Source organism: Aythya fuligula, chromosome 2 (assembly GCF_009819795.1).
Source record: "Aythya fuligula isolate bAytFul2 chromosome 2, bAytFul2.pri, whole genome shotgun sequence".
Classification (NCBI taxonomy): Eukaryota; Metazoa; Chordata; class Aves; order Anseriformes; family Anatidae; genus Aythya; species Aythya fuligula.
In genome coordinates this window covers 92228403-92247153 of record NC_045560.1, presented here as the reverse complement: position 1 = coordinate 92247153, position 18751 = coordinate 92228403, and the positions used below count along the sequence as shown (strand labels likewise).

Below are 18751 nucleotides of genomic sequence, written 5' to 3'. Positions count from 1 at the left end.
GCCGCCGTTACCCCGCCCCCGCCCCGCCCAACCGCCGGCACAAAATGGCGGCGGGGCCCGCCCGGCGGAACATGGCGCCTCCCCGGCCCTCGCAGGGCGGAAGTGACGCGCCGGCCGCGCGCCCCGGCAGGCGGTTGCGAGATGGCGGCGCCCGGGGCCGCCGTTACGGTCACCGTCACCTACAGTAAGGGCCGCGGGCTGCCGGGGGGGCGCCGGGCGGGCGGGATGGGGGCTGGAGACGGAGATGGAACCGGAGCCAGGGGGCCGCCTCGGCCGGCCGCGTCTTCCTCTCCGTCCACCTGGGTCACCCGAGCGGCTCCAACAGAAAAGGGATTAAAAAAAAAAAAAAGGGTCTTTCCGTTATTTTCCGTTATTTACCGTTGTTTTCCGTATCGGTGGGGTGGTGCGGGTGCAGCGGGAGGGTGCTGTGGGAGCGGGTGGCAGGGCTTGTGGTGGGCAGCGCGGCGTGTGAAGGCAGGTGCTGCCCGCGGGACCCTCGTCTTATTTCCTGCGAAAACTGAAGAGGTTTTGGTTGGGAAAAGGCGAGATTGCAAAAGAAAAGAGTGGATGTTAGAGAGAAAGGGGTCGTTGTGCCCAGTTCTGGGGTCCCCAGTACAAGAGGGACATGGAGCTACTGGGGCGAGTCCAGAGGAGGGCTCCTGGGATGATGAGGGGACGTGGCTGAGGGAGCTGGGGCTGTTTGGCTTCAGAAAGAAAAGACTGAGGGGAGACCTCATCCATGTGTATAAATGTCTGAGGGGAGGGTGTGGAGAGCATGGAGCCGGGCTCTGTTCAGTGGTGCCCAGCGACAGGACGAGAGGCAACGGGCACAAACTGGAGCACAGGAGGTTCCGGCTCAATATGAGGGCACTTCTGTGCTGGGAGGGTGACGGAGCACTGGGACAGGCTGCCCAGAGAGGCTGTGGGGTCTCCTTCTCTGGAGATATTCAAACCCCACCTGGATGCCATCCCGCACAGTGCTCTAGGTGATCCTGCTCAGCAGGGGGTTTGGACCAGATGATCTCCAGAGGTCCCTGCCAGCCTCGGCTATGCTGTAATTTTGTGATCAGCAATTGGGTGCTGATCTGGTGAAACGTTACTCAAAGGCATGCTGGAACAACTGAACATTTTTTTCTGGAGAAAAGAATTAGGAGGGGGGAGGTGAAAGTGGAAAGGAAGGTGTGATTGACTCTGCAAATACACATAGAAGTTGACTGCAAAAAGGTAACGGTAGCCTGGACTCCTTCAAAATACTGTGGTTAATGAATTGGATTGAGGTTAGGCAGTAGGAGGAACACTGAGAATAGCAGAATATAAAATCAGTGGTGTTTTCATCAGTGGTTTTGTTCACAGAACTAGAAAGTTATTTATGGGTTACTTTCTAGTCATTAGACAGTGAGCTCTGCTCCTGTCCTTTTTGCACAATGTCGGTGCCATTCTTTCCACCTTTAGAGCTTGTTGCTTATTTTCATTTGCTCATTCCTGTTTTTGAACTGTTATGCTTGACCCATTATTTTGTGCAAATGTTTCCTTTATCACTTGGCAGTTTTATCTAAGAATTTTTGGTGGTGAGGCACTTTGTGGAGTAATCTGTTTGGATCATCATGATTCCTATGCTCACTGATGCCTTCAGAGAGCTCCATTTGATCTGGGAGGCTCACCAACAGCCTTATCTGAGTGTGTTTCTATCTTTCCAGTTATTACCTAGTAATTACTTTGCTATTAATAATTAACAAACAGTAGGCACACTTTATCTTGGACTTCATTTTCTGGTTGCTGTCAGGTGCTGTTACTACTTTGCACAGGCATTTTTATTAAAGTTGTATGTGTGCGAGGGTGAATGTCGGGAAAGATGGAAATAAAGGTTAGGAAGGAGCAACAGCAGATCCACATGCATCACTTCACAATCTGCAAGACATTGAATTGATGCTGTTTTTTAAAAGATTTTGGAGATTTACAGTAGTCATTATTTTAAATTAGTATTTTCACTTACTGATATCATGGATAAGCCAAGATATCTTGTGCTACAGTCTGCCCAAAGTGGTGCTCAGAATTTGTTGTTAAAGCAGTTTCTATTATTAGGCAAACTTCAGCTATTCTCCTCTCCATTTGCTGTTTTTTTAATTTTTTTATTTTTTTTTTATTTTTTTTATTTTTTTCTTTCTTCTGTGTCTCAAAACAACCTTTTGAAATACACCAAGGTTAGGACTGAAATTTTCTTTTTTTATTGTTGTTACTGTTTTCTCTTTTTAACTGGGCAAATTGGGAAGGTCTGTTTATGGCAAATGTATCAGGGAGAGTTGGTATAGTGTTATTTTGATGTTAAAACCATTTAAAAATGCTGTTGGGAGTTTGCAAGCTTTTATGGCCTCAGCATAGCTTGTCATGTGACTGTGGCGGACGGGAACATTTTAAAATTGATGTTTCTAGCACTCTGCTTTGCAAAAGATTAATGTGCTTAAAAATTAGTGGTGTAAGAATAGTTTTCCTTCTGGTATTTGTTCCGGAGCTTTCTCTTCCTGTGAACTAAAGAAATTAATTTCCCTTGGAGCCAGTGGTGGCTGATTCCTGTGGGTGCTTTCAGATTGACAGACCTTAAATGTGTGGGAGCAGAGGTTATGGATCAGTTGCGATGCAGAGATTAATTGACATATTCTTTTCTTCTAAGAAATTCCTGCTGTTTGCATGCAAGTAATTTTAGGGAGGTTGAGTAGGAGGAACCATTAGCGGAAGGTGACAGTGTATTGGGTTTGAATGGCAAGGGTTTGGTAGCAGGGGGACTGCAGGGGCGGCCTCTGTGAGCAGAGCCCAGCAGCTGCCCCATGTCAGAGCAGAGCCAGCTCCAGACGGCCCCAAAAGGGAACCAGGCAGGCAGCAGCAGTTCCCCTGCGGGCTGTGCAGGGAGAGGCCCCTGGTGGAGCAGGCTGTCCCCCTGCAGCCCATGGGTGCCCCATGGAGCAGATGTCCACGCTGCAGCCCCCCCGTGGGTGGAGGAGCCCCCGGTGGAGCAGGTGGATGTGGCCTGGAGGAGGCTGCGGCCCGTGGAGAGGAGCTCCCGCAGGAGCAGAGGCTCTGGGGGGAGCTGCCGCCCAGCCACGGGGGACCCGTGCTGGAGCAGTTTGCTCTTGGGGGATGGATGGATGGATGGATGGATGGACCCTGTGGGACGGAGCCGTGTGGGAGCAGTGCTTGAGGAGCTGCTGCCTGTGGGCAGCCCGTGTGGGATCAGCTGGGGAAGGACGGCATCCCGTGGGAGGGACCCCACGGGGAGCAGGGGCAGGGAGGGACCGTGAAGGAGCGGCAGAGAGCAAGCATCAGTCAGGGACTGACCGCAGCCCCCATTCTCTTGCACTGCTTGTGGGAACGGAGGTAGAAGAGGGTGGTTGGGGGAATGTGGTTATAGTTTGCTTTTTGTTTCTCACTTCTCTAGTTTGATAGTAATTGGCAATACATTTTATTAATCTCCGTGTGCTGAGTCTGTTTTACTCATGACGATAATTATTGAGTGTTCTCCATGTCCTTATCTCTACCCTTGAGCCATTTTCATCATATTTTCTCCCCATTTTCCTTTGAGGATGGGGAGTGAGAGAGTGGCTGTGGTGGAGTTCAACTGCCCATCTGGGTAAAATCACCACAGACTTCTCAAGTCTGGATGAGACTTCTCAAGACGGCTAAGGCTGCTTATCAGCAATATTTTGGGCAGAAGTAGTCTTTGGACTATGAGAACTTGCTTCACGTGTATTAGGACTGGGGAACAAAGGTAGCATAAATTGTTTCATATTCCCCAAGACTTACACCATTGGAAGTTCCTATAACTAGGAAGTGAAACAGATCATAAAGTTGTGGACTTTCATGCTTTAGCTTTTGGGTTGTCTAGGTCATATGCTCTGTTAAAAAGAAATGGAGAATAATGCATAGCAGGATCATTATGCTGGTAGGATGCTCCTGACCCAACTCTTCGGGTTATTAGAAAGGAAAAGAAGGTTTTCAGCAGAAGTAAGTCACTCTAAAAGGAAGAAAATACATCAGAAAGTTGGAAGAGAATAGTGGTAGTTGTGGCATTAAGGGGCATGGTTTACTGCTGGGACTTGGTAGGTCAGGTAGATGGCTGGATCTTGAAAGTCTTTTCCAACCTAGATGATTCTGTGAATTCTGTCATTTAAAATTAAGATTATACGAGGGAGTCGCTGACTTGAGAGTTTTCTGTGTTAATGGAAACAATTATTAGAAACTGATTCCCTATGATATTTTGATATTTTCCAGGTAATGGTAAGTATTACTCTTTTTTTGTTCTCATTTGTTTTGTTTTGTTTTTTGTTAGGCAATGAAAAACACAGTATTCAGGTTGCTTCACCACAGGAAGATAGTGAACCTACACTACAAGACATGGCTCTACTTATTGAACAAGTCACTGGTGTCCCAGTTCCTTTTCAGAAACTTATATACAAAGGTAACTTGTAAATCTGTCAGCGTTTCTTACAGATGTTTCATTGTAGTAGCTTTCAGGTGTCCGTGTTTTGAATGTCTTTAAAAAGACGTTCTTATGCCACTAACTGTAATTAATATTATTTTAACTATTTTTTCCCTCTCTCCCTTTCTGTTTAGGAAAGTCTCTGAAAGAATTGGAACAACCATTGTCAGCACTTGGTGTTAAAAACGGTTGCAAAGTCATGTTGATTGGAAAAAGGGTTGGTGTTATTTCAGAATTGCATTGTTTGTGCATTATCCTATTTCCTGTTATTCAGCCTCTGAACACAGACACTGCTTACAGCATAAAACTAATCTTGTTCACCTGCCCACAAAGCTGAGTTCATTCTCACATTATACTGCAAATAAGTCTGCAGCTTGTACAGCTCTACATTTCTGAAATTACATTATTGACAGACTTCTGCCTAATGTTACTTCTGATTGCTCCTGAACCTCCCTGAACCTCCTATTTTTCTGGTGGGGGGAAAAAAAAAGCTGTTGCTACTGATCCTGCTGAGTTATTTCTAGTGAAATGACTTGTGACTGGCTTTGCCAAGTGGAGTATGAGGTTGTATCAGCTGATACCAAGTTACCTCTACTTACAAAATAGTAAAATAACAAGGGAAAAACTGTTTGCACTTTTGTTTTTCACTTCAAATTTGTATCCTTTAATGTGTTTATATACATTGCCACTTTAACTGTATTTGTTAGTAAGCTTGGAGAAAAGTTTATTTGATAGGCACTAAAATATGAAAAGGAAAACCACAGTGCAGTACGTGGTTTAAGTCAACAAAAGCCTTTATGTCTCTCTCACCACTGTTCCTGCTCTTCAGCTGCATAGTGACTCTTTGTTCAGTAGTTGTGGATATTTTCCTTTTCAATACACAGAACAGTCCAGAAGAAGAGGCTGAATTAAAGAAGTTAAAAGATCTGGAGAAGTCAGTGGAGCAAATAGCTAATAAGTTAGAGGAAGTTAATAAAGAGTTCACAAGTATCCAGAAGGTATGCCGGATTTTTGTCGTTTTATATCTTTACAAAACTGTTTTGTAGGTATATATTTAAATAATAAAAACAAACAACAACAAAAAACCATACACAATCTTCTAAACGTTTTGTGTAGTAAGTAATAGGCTGTCCCTCTTAGCTGTTGAATAATAATATAATTGTAAAAATATTTTATCATAGAATATTTTTTTTCTGAATTTCAAATGCCATTTTTGAGTTTCCAAAATGGAGAAACGTATGGCACTGTAAAAAGGTAAATATTGTTGCATATTGAATAAATGATATTTTGTAGATCTAGAAAAACAGAAAGGATTATACCAAAGCTCAAAGAAGAATACCTCTTACTTTGAATTTTGTTTAATCTCTTAACGAGTAAGATCTGCTAGGCTTCCTTGATTGTGCAGAGTAATTGAATAAAGATTAAGATTGGAGTCCCCTTTGTACTTGAAACTACCAAAATAGTAGGTCTTGTTTTGATGTGGCATGTTGAGAGATGTTTTTTCCAAGCTGATCATTCAGTAAGGTGTGGAATTTTGTTTTTCCTGCCCTTTTTTCCTTACCAGGGATTTTTGGCAAAGGATCTGCAAGCAGAAGCTCTAAAACAGCTTGACAAGAGGATAAAAGGAACTGCAGAGCAGTTCATGAAGATCCTAGAGCAGATTGATGCCATTGTAAGTAAATAACAGCAGAAAAGGATCGAATCCCAACAGAATTTTAGGAAGATATATTTCTTCTAATTTATTTAATACTTTAAAATGCTAACAAATTTATTTTGGCTTTGAAAACTAGTTAATTGGTTTGCTCATTCTTTTCTTAATATCCAGCTCTTGCCCCTGTATGTCTCCAAAAGTCTACTTGGCAACATCTGTTTCTAAATGGTGACATTAATGCCTGTGTATGCATCCCCATTCTACAGAAGAGCTTCATTTGAGGCAGCAGCCTGCTAAGACTACATGAAATTGGGTATCCTTTACTTAAGTTTTACCCTTTTAGTTTGTCTTGGCAAACTTTAACATTAAACTTCATGGTAACAGTAAAGGTCTGGAAAAAAAAACAAAACATCTCAAGCACACTGTTTGCTATATTGCATAAGGAGAAGGCGGTTGTGAAGACTGAATAATTTTCTGGTCAGTTGTATACGGACTGACAGTACTTTAGTTCAAGGCGCCTGCATATTGAGGACTAAATTCTTTCTTTGGAATGTGTATCCAAAGTGAATCCAAGGTGTGTCCAAGTGCTTCACAGTCATTAATGGATCATAACCTTACAGCATCTTCCCAGAGTACAGTGTGTCTGCCTGTATCGTGCAGGAACTGAAAGCTAGGTGAGAATGAGGAATTTGTGCAGAGATGTATGGAAGATTGTGACAGCTGGGGTATTTTGTTATTCTGTTTTCGTGCTTGCTGGGTCACTGTCTGCAACTTCATTATATCATTCTTTCGCGTATCACAATCATAACCTTCTGCTCTAAAGAAAAACAAGGCTGCTTTTCTGTAGTTTTGCATGCCTTTGCAGTGACACTTTATGGGTTTATATCAGAAAGATTCCATGCAAATGCCTATAGCTGGTGAACCAAAGGAATTTGAATGGCCAGATGTTTTGAAAAAACTCTGCAGCAAACCATGGAGTAATAATTAGAATTGGCTGTCTGCAGATGCTATACAACATGGATGTTCCTAGGATTTTTGTAGAGCTCGTCAACTTAAGTTTCTTCTTTCATATTGTTCCTTTTGAGTGGATAAATTAGCCTTTGCTGGTTGTTTTAGTTAACAGTTCTTAAATATATTTTTTAATTTTAATTATAATATACTGAGTATTTTAAATTCTTATTTCAATTTCCATTTCTGCCTCATATAAAGGAAAATATGTTGCTGTAAAACGTAGGCTTCATATAACTGATTCCCTGTTTGAAGTAGCAGATTTACTATGTGTTGTCATCAGATTATTGCTATTTTAACATCTCTTTCATGTGGATGGGATTAACGCATATACCTGAGCCCTTCAATTTTTGGTACTATGTCCTATTTAGAAGAAAGTCAGCACTTGGTTTATAGTTCTGGGAGGAGGCAGGCAGCCTCGAAAAATCCTCTTCACTGCTTCCTAGTTAACCCAAACTAAATTTCCTCTGTTAACTTTTGATTTTCGTATTTCTTCCCTGGCTTAAATAGAAAGTGTGCTATTATCTATCATTTTATCCCTCGTCCTGTATTATCTAGAGTATTTTGGGTTTCCAGGTTTAGTACAAGATTTTAGAAGTCTTACAGACATCTTTAAGTTTAGGAATTAGTGGAGTCCCTGTTCCTCAGTTTTATTTGAGCTGAACAGCCAGAGCTAAAACTAATTATGACTGATAGCTTTTCATATTTGTAATAGTTGTTTGTTACTTCTAGTGAAGAACCTATAAGAGCGTATGGCATTGATAACCATCACATTTTTAAAGCAAGAAATACAAGTGAGGCTTTTCACAGCAGTGAATGAAGCTATGTTATACATACCAAACTTTGTATTTATTTGTGTTAGCATACAAAGACAGTGTTTTTGGTCATGAAAACTGAACTTCTGAGAAACTGCTGTGAAATCTTGCAGATAAGTATGGTTGAATGGAACCTTTCCATAAAATGCAGCCATTCAGTGTACTAATCCTACAGCACATCAGGCTACCAACTTTGTGAAGTATTCCTTAGCTTTACGGTAGTTGTGCAGCATGCAGAGGTAGCAGCACAAAATGGTAATGAGATATGGATAATAAATGGGCTCCACTGAGGGGAAGGGGCATGGTTAAAAATGATAAACAGAAATTCAAAGCAGAAAAGTGTCAAGCTTCCCAGAAGTAGTTTATCTGTATCTCAGAATTGTTTTATGTGGTATTTAAAACAAAACAACAAAAAGAAACGGAGATTGAGTGAACTATTTTCTGGTAACACAGAAGCATGGATAAACTGTAGAAAGGAAGCAGACCAGCAACTCACTTGGTAAATGTTGCAGTTTTCTTTCCTTGGCAGAATTGTTGTGAAAGTTCTTTAAATTGTCTTGGCCATCATACAGGTTTTTGATTGATCCAAGCAATCTACTTCAATACAAAATGAGGTTTGTGTGATTACAGAGAGCTAAGGCTGAGGAAGCCTGCATGTTGTTTTCTGTATTCTAGGGGTGTTGCCCTCTTACTGTTAGGATGTAGGCTCTTTAATTAGACAAGCTTAGTTTGGAACTAATACTTCTTTTTACCAGGCTCCATTTCTTTATGAAATATGAATTTAAAAGTGCACAGTTAGGAAGTGGCAGTCATACAGTATGGGAGTGAGAAAAAATATGGTGTCATCAGCGCCAAAAGAGTGTAAGTGCAGTCTTGAAGGGATGCCTCTGGGTAGAGTAGCTGTAACTTAAACATCTTAACAGTAAACATTCGTTTAAAACAGCTACTGCTTCTACAGAACAGGCGGATGGATCTTGTAAGTATCTGAACATATTTTTGAAGGCTCTGAAGCAGTTGGGCCTTTCTATAAGCCACATTTTTTTGATTTTTTTTTTTTCCAAGAGGAATACTAATTCAGGTGTGTTCAGCAGTTGAAGATTTATCTGTGTGCATCAACAGCAATGCATTTATTTCAGCAGCTAAAGCGTTTGGTCAAGGAGTAAAAGTCAAATCACAATACTTACTGCAAATCTCTGCAAGCAGAACATAGAAAATGCTTGACTTAATCACAGTTCTTAAAAAATAAAAAATGAATACTGCAATCTGAGTGAGTACTTTGTTCTCACGATTCCTTATTAAATGGCAGATGTGGAATCTGGAAAGATGACATTGCAGAGAACATAGTGCTCTGAAAACAGAAAAAATCTTTCTGTTCTGAAATACAAGTCACTCATTTTGCTTGCATAAATTAACGGCAAATCTTCTGTCGGACTGAATGTGTTTGTACTGAGGACATGGATAATGTTAGTTACTCAAAGTTGTATTTAGGTGGCCCATCCCCCTTGAGGAATTTTTGGATTACAATTCCTCTGTAATACTTAAATTACTGTGCTGTTCTGAAGAAGCTTTTTTCCACTATCTCCTTGTCACTGCCAATACTAAATTGATGTTTTGAGGATTAAAAGAAGGAAATACTCTGAAACTAACGTGCTGTTAGCAAACAATTCCCCAGCTTCTGTAAAGTTCTGTCACTTACTCTTGGAGCGATAAGAACTTACTACTAAATCTTCTCATGTGTTTGGATAAACAAACATTGGATAAGCTTTTCATGATGATAATGCTTAAATCTTTTAGTATGAATCAGAAGCATGACATTTAACAGTTACTTCTAAAGAAGCTGCTAAGGTGTTGCAGTGTCAACATGATGTGCTTACCTAATTTACCAATTTATTTAATGATAAATTATAATAATAATAACCTACTGAAATACAGTGTATTGTTTTGGGGTTTTAAAAGAAATTAAGGAAAAAAAAAACATTGCTGGCATTCTCTCTAACAAAAATCCTTATTTGCAACTGATTAGCATTGGTGATGTGTGGTAATTCTTTTAAAAAATTATTTTTAAGCAATTCGGTAACAGAAAATCAGAAGGGTTCTAGCTATTATTGCTAATGACTGCTAGCGTTGGAGATTTCCTTTCCTTCCTTCCCTCTCTCTCTCAAGAATGGTGTCACTTTGGTTCTACTGTGACAGCCATAAGTGATAAATTTTAACTAGCATTTGTTTTGTGTATTGATTGATTACACTGCTGTAAAGTGTTTTTTGGCATCAGATATTTCCTTCTGGGCTCTCTAATTTGGCAAATGAGAAACCGAAGAGGAGAGCAAAGATGTGGTGGTTATATACTAGCCTATAAAATTGTTATTGGAAGTGCTTCTGGAGCAAAGGGGAGTTGTGTAGAGCTGAGGTGATGTTCTTCGGCAAAGGGAGTTGTTTTCTTGGGAGACAGGCTGGGAGAAGGCAAAAAATGGGGAGAGAGACTGTGTTTTGTAAGAAGCAGCGCTCAGGAGAGAGAAATGCTGGGTCCTTAGTTAAAAAGAGAGAATAGGGAGGATGTAGAGATAGGAAAGTGCACAAACATGGATTTATTGCAGTGTAAAGGGTGGTTGGTTGAAGAATCTTTTGTAAAGCGTGAGTGTTGCACGTACAAAAGATGAAACTTTGTGGGTGTAATGTGTGCATTGACAGTGTGTCCTTTCCATGTGGCCACACGGGGAGAACTGTCTGAGAGATGTGGTTAAGAAATTCTCTATTTTGGGAGTGTCAGGTGGGAGATGAGCAGAGCCCAAGTCCCTCTCCGGGTGAATGGGATGAAGAACCTGTGCTGGGTTGAAGCCAGCACTGCAATCAGCTTTCGAAAGTTTAAGACCATACAGACCAAGGACTGAAAGACTCAAACAGGCATTTTTAAGAACATGCTGTGCAGTAGGAAGCTTTATACTAACCCAAAATACTGCCCTGCAAGCAATGGTAGCACTGGAAATGTAGATTTGGCAAAAGTTTTGCATAAGCACTGTCTAAGATTAAGCTGCTACTTTTTAAATTTTTAAATTAAACTTGATTTTAATTAAATATTGAAATGTTATTGTGACTTAAGGTTTATTGCCAGCTTCACCTGTTAAACCCTGAATAGTTGGACAACGTATTCCTGGAGAGGAGACGTAAGCTGACTAAGGTAAAACAGAGAGACTGTGAGATTTAATTTGATGTTAAAATTTGTAAACTTTACTAATTTGATTGCAAAACGCCTTTTAAGCAGCTTTATGAGTTAGTACATTTACGTCTACTACTTCCAAGTCTCTGTGAAGGGCTTGACAAGACAAAAAAAACAAACAAACAAACAACAACAACAAAAAAAACCCACAATTATGAAAGTATGTACGTAAATATAGGAGTTTGTATGCACAGATACAATTAAGAACAGTTTTGAAAAATGTTGTCAAAAATATAAATAGTCCAAATATCTTCTATACACTCAGATTTTAAAGGTTCCTCCAGTTACCAATATCTGTTTTTTGAAACAGATTGCGTGATAAGCCCAGGTGGAATTCTCTGTCTGCTACTGAAAGCTAACTTGGGCCTATTCTGATGATCGAAAATTGTTAACTTGCTATTTCAGTTGGTAGGAATACTTGCACAGGCCATAGTCTTTCAGAAAGCACGAGATTAGTGCTCAGCAAAGGGAATGTAACTGAGCTAGTGCATAATTTCATTTTGACTTCGATTATTAAGAAATTCCAAGTTGTGAAAAACTTCAAGGCATAGAAGAATCTCTGTGACAGTGTGATAACATCTTCATTTTCTGTTGAAAGTCAGCTATTAGTAATTATGTCTAACTGGTCTTTGTTCTTTCAGGCTATTACATATATGGGGTCAAAGTATGCATCAAATATGCTCTTTATGTTAAATGTTTCTTGTGATTTTTTTTTTTCTTTTTAAAAGTGAATTGTGTTGTTGAAAACAAAGAGAAAAGTGGGATTTTTTTTATATGGAGTTGCAGGGTCATATGTCTAAGATCCCTTACGATACTTTATACAACCTTGTAATATTTTCTAACTGTTTTTTTTCCTGAGACAGCTATAAATAGTTCAAAGGCCTTCATTTTTATTTGTGAACTAGAACTGGTGTTTGAAGAGTAGTCACCCACAGCTTTAAACTAACTTTTCAAATGTTTTCCAATGTCTTTGGAGCATCCAGTTTCTGAAAGGAAGCACGTAATAGAATCTTTCCACAACGTCGTGCGGGAGGAGACATGCAGATTTAGCACGTTGCAGTGAGCAAGGGCTTATTGTAGTACACAGTGCTAGAAAATACTTTGTGAATAGCAGTGTAGTTTTTTAAAATGAACCATTTAAAAGTCTTATGCTGGTAGTTTAAAGGAGTTGTCATTTTAGATGATTGTTGAAAATACAGTAACAGGTTGTGAACCTATCTTGTGCCATAAATACAAAGGAAGTAAAGTGGTATTACATAAATGAAGAAAGTAACACACAAAGAACGGGCTTCTGTAGGAGAATTTACCTTGTGAATGACAGATTCCTGGAGTTAACCTGATAACTTACTTTCAAAGGTACTTCTTTCTCGCAGAATAGGAGCATAAGGTTTCTAGCTAAGAATCTGTAGAGGTGTTTTGCTCCTTTCAAGAATATACCATAAACCTGAGCACGCTTCCTCACCAACCCTCCAATTTATCATCGCTCCAAAAGGAAAAAGCCTGTAGCAATTGCTATGTTGACATACATTTTGAATTAAATTAGAAGGAATGTAAGCATTTAACACCTCACATCTGTTACCTTCTGTGAAGAGATTGCAAAGAAGATCAGACATGATGCTTAAACAGACTAGCAATGCATGTGTTATTGATAAGTTCTAATGATAGCGAGTGTTTGAGTTAGTGTTTGTAAGAAGTCATAGCTTCTGAAAAAAATGAATGTGATGCTCAGCAGGAGTTACCATATGACAAAAGCAGTGTCTGTAGTCTATTGCTTTATGTTACCTAAAGACATGGTATAGATTTGCTGGGTCAGCTGTTTGCAATCTACTTACTGTATTCATCGTTTTTTGAATTTATGACTTTCTTTTAAATTCTTTCTTGGGTAATCATCATCACTGAGAGGTATGGCATTTCCAGGATGCCTGTTAAGAGGGCTCAGATCGTTCATACACCCAAATTCTGCTCTATGTTTAGTATGTTCACTTCAGTATTAAGCTACATCAATTTGTTTGTTTTATTGCAGAATCTGCCAGAGAACTTCAGTGATTGCAAACTAAAAAAGAAAGGGTTGGTGAAAAGGGTTCAGGTGAGTTTTCGTCTTTTTTTTCTTCCTTCTCCATTAATGCTGGGCACTTGTGCCCTGAGAGTTGTTGCAAATGATAGCTGCTTATAGCTTAGATTTTTTGCTGTTTGTTCTTTCACAGATACGTCTTACGACATCTCTCTGAGTAGTGTTGAATAGCTTTATAAGGCAACATACAAAAATACAGAATTGCATAGTACATGCTGTTTTCACACTAGATTTGTAGTTTATGTTAGTTGTTTGCCTTTTAGCTGAATGATGATGAAAAGTAATTCTGATAAATTGTAAAAAGGAAAAAAAAAATCATTCCTTCTTTCATGTATCTCTGTGGTTGGAAGTAATGAACGAGTCCAGGATACAAAGGTGTATTCTATGGGAGCTAGGAAACACCTTGCAAGAACTATTCTTTGGAAAATGTGCTCGCTATTGCAGTGTGCCAACTTTCTATAGATTGTAAGTCTGAAGTAAAATCTGTATAGAAGAGCAGCTCTGATGGGGTTGGGGTTTTCCAATTGTTTTCGCCATCTTATGGTGCTTTTAAAGACCCAGGTGTCTTCACGGGCCTTAGCCTGAAGGTTTGTTACCTAATACTGAAATTTATCCTCCAATCCTCCTCCCCAGAACAAAATTCCATAAATGAATGGTAATGCTCACTTGTATTACTCTTCTGATGGGTATTATGCTAGCAGCAGTCATAAGTTAGACTCCTGAAAAATATTTGTGAATGTGCTTGTATTCATACGTATGAATTGAAAGGTTTGGTTTGGTATGAGTTGAAAAGTTTTGCATTTTACTGTGACCTTACTGAATAGTTTACATAAGTGTTTTCCAATTTTTTTTAACTAGACATCTATTTCAGAGGAAGCTTTGCCAAGAAGTACTTCATATTAGAAATGTCTTTTGTTATAGTTTTAGGGACAAAACCCTTTGTATTCGGTTACAGAGGTAAGTTCAGTTAATGTGAATTGAAATGACGATGGTTTGCTGGCGTAGCTGTGTTTCACGGGGTTCTGAACACTTTTGATTCTGTGTGCCTAACCCAAAATAGCAAACCTTTCTAAAAGCGGTATGGCCATAAACCTTAGAACTCCACTCTTGGATGAAGTTATTACAGAAATAAGTGCAGGTTTGTATAAGAACTGCTGTTAGAGCATAAAGCAGACTCTGCTGAGCAGAGATCAGAATTACCTATGTACTTTTATTGGCATAATGTTCTGCAACTGTACGTTATGATCCCTTTGAGGACTGCAAAAGAATCTAAGGGGTTTAAGACCAAACTATTCAAAAATAATTTATTTTTTGAGAGCAAGGAAATGATGGCAAGTTGTGCTTATTACTCTGAAGTATTCATGAAAGCAAGGTGGAACTATTAACTGTGTTCTGTTGCTAGCAATCACCCATATCTCCCAGAGATGGGAAGACAGAAGGAAAACACTCACAGCCAGAAGCTGGTTGTTACCACCTTAATTTTTTCATCCCTCAAGTCATTACAGAAACGAGCCGATGTCAGCTCGGGATTGGTTGAAGAATGATCCAAGAGTGTGGTTGAGAAACATTTGCTTCATACAACAGACTGATGTTTCAGAGGGATGGAAGTTTATTAATCACTTTAACATGTGTAACTACTTAACAGTCAAACTGGATATTTGTTTAGTGCAGTTGTAGCAAAACTGAGTGCAAGAAATTTATAGATCATGGGAGAGTCTGCTTAGAATCTGTGGTGAGTATGTTGAACTTGGTCTAAAAGGATTTATTGGTGGAGGTAGGAAGCTTACTCTGCTGGGCACAGCACAGGCAAGGTAACCAGGGGCTGCTGGCTCTGAAGTGCTGTGTGTGTACTTAAGTTGCTGTACTTGTAAGAATTTGTGTGCAGGTTGTAAAAAATGCTTAAGGTACTGTGGAGTACCCTTTTTGGGAAAAAACGCCTTCTATCTTTACAGGCATGCTGGCTGTTTACTGTGAAGACAAGGGTTCATGTTGTCCTGTAGTCTTGAGAAAGAGAGGAATCCGTGGTTTAATGATGGCTTGTTTTAGATTTGGCTGAGTAGGATTGTTACAGAACCGTGGCTACAGAAGCATGTGTTTTAGGAAGGAGTGTAAAATCACTAACTTGTCTGAACCTTTGTGATTGTTGATGTTGATTATGAACTTTTGAAGTAGTTCGGTGGCAGGACTGGTAAGGATGGGCAGCCCCCTTGTTGCTTTATCAAATACTATGTTTCTCTTGGATTCCAGGTAAACAAAATTGTTAATAGACCAATATCAGAACTGAACTCAAAGGCAGTCATCAGAGTGGCATCTTCATGTTCATGATGGAAACTTGAGTTTCTGTTCGTATAAAGCAGCCTGCTATTGCTGTAGTTGCATCCCTGCTAACACTTGTTTGTTTCTTCTTCTCAGGCTTTTCTTGCCCAGTGTGATACCATTGAAGGAAATATCGGACAAGAAATGGACAAGCTACAGTCAAAGAATTTGGCACTGGTGGAATGAGGAGCATTACCCTACATAATTAGGAAACATAATTGCTCTGTGAGCAAGAAGAAAAGTTTGCTCTTTGTTTTGGAGCACATATTCAGCTTGTTTTTTTTCTTAAAGCTCAGTCTGTTAGACTGGTACTAGTCAATCATTTCTTGCTGGTTGTCTTGTTTGCCGCTTGGTTAGACCTATTATTTTGAAAAGAAAATCCTTCCTGAAGAATTGCAGAAGTAATCTTTGTGGTGAATTGTTACGTATCGTATGGACAATTGTTTACTTAACTATGTTACAACGTTTGCAATGATGGGCAATATTTTCTGATGTCTTTGAATTTATTACAGCTCAAATCAAAGAAGGTCTATAACCATACAAGTGCCATAAGTTGCAATTTTAGGGCTTCAGCTCGATGGGAAAAGGCAAACTGAGACAACATCTAGGAAAGTTCAACGTTGGACTGGTAGGCAGTTCAGAGCAATAAAAAAAACCCTACACATTTGTATTTACTTAATGTTTGTATGCATTTATAAATATAAGAAAGCTTGACTATAAGGGAGTCGTACCTATTTTAGCCTTAAATTGTCAAAATAAATGGAATGTACTGTAACATGTATGGTACTTAATTTTGAGTGGTGCTTTAAGTTGTACTGAGCTCCTTGATACAGGTGTATGTTTTTTACATGGATTTCTGATTTACTGTATTTTTTTATAGCTTATTTTTATTGGTTGTTCCTTCTTGAGTTGTGGTAGAAAGTGAAATGAGATCACTTGTGCTGCTCAAACCTGAAGGGTTCCGTTAAAACAGGGTGTAACTAAGGGGCTATTTTGAAATGTTCTTTTTTCTACGTTTTTTTTTTCTGGTTTCAGTGAATTCATGATGCTAATGGAAAAAATGCAGTGCTTATTTCTAGTCTGTTAAGGTAACTAGTGATTTTTGTAGGATTTTACAGGTGACACAACTTTATTTTAGCAGTGCCATGTGACTGAAGTTACGTCTGATTCTCCCAGTCAGATATGTGCCAAGCTTAGCCTTCTCTGTTAGGTGAAAAATAAGCTTTTGCTGGAGACGGTGGCTTTCAGCGGGGGCAGCCAACTTTGTTTGCAGTTGTCAGTCATAGCTAACACCTCTAGTGGGAGTTGCTTTTTCCCTGCTGATTCTGATAGGTAAATCAGTCATGTACACAGTATAGACTGTATGGAGCCTATTTCTGTGAAAGAAAAAAAGAAAAAGAGCTCCTTCATCTCATGCCCTTGGATAGTGAGTTTTTTATCCATATAGGCAGTTATGGGGTTAGCTATCCTTACAAGGTAAAAACAGAAAACGTAAAAAAAAAAAAAAAAAAAAAAAAAAGTTATAAATCTAAAAGTATTTGCTTGGTGTTTGTAATCAAAAGGACATTTTAGTGAAAAATGCCATTGGATGAATGAAGAAACAGCCGTGCATTAAAAAGGAACTTGCTCATTTAGAACTTGTATTCTAAAAATGCCTTTTGACCATACCAGAATGGAGTTGTCATATTCTTACTGTTAACCAGTTTCTGGAAGACTGTACTTTTTCCGTGTGAAACTGTTCTCAGCATCTGTGGAAGATATTAAGGTCTAAATTCCTTGTGAGCTTCCTTACCTTAAGCTAGGACATGATCAGGCTGTGTATTTTTTTCTAGGGCCGCTAGTCTGGTCATGTTCTATTTTCCCAGTTATTTTCCTATAACTTCAGGGTTACAAGGCAGAACAGTTGTAAACCACGTTTGTGAAGCCCTGGCTTCTTGCTGCTTCTGGGCCAGATTCAGCTGACTCTAAAACCACCAGCACCATAGTTGCTTGAATCAGGGGGATGCAAAATTAGCCACTTCCTTGTGATGGAAGGGATCCTCACCCTCTCAAATACGCGTGTGCTCCAACGCATTGAAATTTCACAGGTACACGTCCATAAAGCAAAGAATTCTCTTCTGCTATCAAGAGAACTGGGAGCTGTGGTGATGGTTATAGGACTCTGTCCGTTTCTGCTGCTGCTGCTATTTTTCTCTTGGGTGATAACATGCTATTTTCTTCTGGATCCTTCCATCAATGGAAAAGGCTACTGACTTCAGCCACTTCCATCTCTCCTGCCCAGAAATTGCTGCTCTTGGAGGTATGCTGGTGTGAGTACATCCTCAACCTGTCTCAAAACCAGATGGGATAACCCAAAGATTTTACATAGCAGATCTTTTAATAACTTGCTACTTTGAGGCAAAAAAAAGAAGAAAGGATGGTGACTCTCTCTCAGCAGCACATCTGGATTCAGCAACGGGTGGTGGTTCTGTGCTGGAGACCCTCTCTGGTCTAAGGTATGTTACCACTGATTCTGCCACCTAGACATACCCTGACACCCAGCTTGCTGCCAGATCCATCCCCGTGCCCCCAGCTGCCCACCTCACCACCTCAGAAGGCAGACGAGTTGCTCACCTTGGCGCTGCTTAGCCTCTTGTCTTCCTGCGGTTGCTGTATCGCTTTGGCTCACCTCAGATTTGCCATTCAGGCATAAGGTCGTGCCATGAAGTTTGTCTTAGAAAATGGAAGTTGAGTCCCACAGCTCCCCGTTCTTCCCCAGCTCCCTGTAGGCCATGATGTGAGACACCCCCAGCCTGCCAACCCACAGGGCTGCGGAGCCATCAGCTGTGAGATGGCTGGCTCTGTGAGAACAGCAGAAAATAGCTATTTTTTGTACTTTTTGGTGAAATTCTCAGCAAGTTCTGGCAGTAATATTGTGAGCCTGGAGTAATGCTTCTTGGTTTGTGGGCTTTTGTTTGTTTGTTTGTTTGTTTTGATGATCAGTCATGGTTTGGGGTGGTATGCTTGACACCACGGAACTCGGGACTGGAGTTTTTAGTTAACTTATTTTATTGTACTATGGTAAATAATAAAATACTGAAAGTGCTCTGCTGCCCTTGGTCCTGATGTGGTTATTAAGCTACGTGTGTGTGTCGTGGACAGGGCGCACGTTGCTGTCCCCATGAAAGCGTGTGCCATGGAGGCCGGCAGGAGGAGTGGGGCAGGC

General features: G+C 40.1%; 1 protein-coding gene across 1 annotated transcript; it reads left to right on the top strand.

Annotated features, from left to right (window-relative positions):
• The first annotated feature begins 129 nt into the window (after window positions 1–129).
• BAG1 (BAG cochaperone 1) lies at window positions 130–16201 on the top strand. The gene is made up of 7 exons (XM_032182137.1): window positions 130–184; window positions 4322–4450; window positions 4606–4688; window positions 5356–5469; window positions 6036–6143; window positions 13183–13245; window positions 15643–16201. Exons 1-7 carry the CDS (start codon window positions 142–144, stop codon window positions 15730–15732), a joined length of 630 nt encoding a protein of 209 aa, XP_032038028.1. The 5' UTR covers window positions 130–141; the 3' UTR covers window positions 15733–16201.
• The last annotated feature ends 2550 nt before the right edge of the window (window positions 16202–18751 follow it).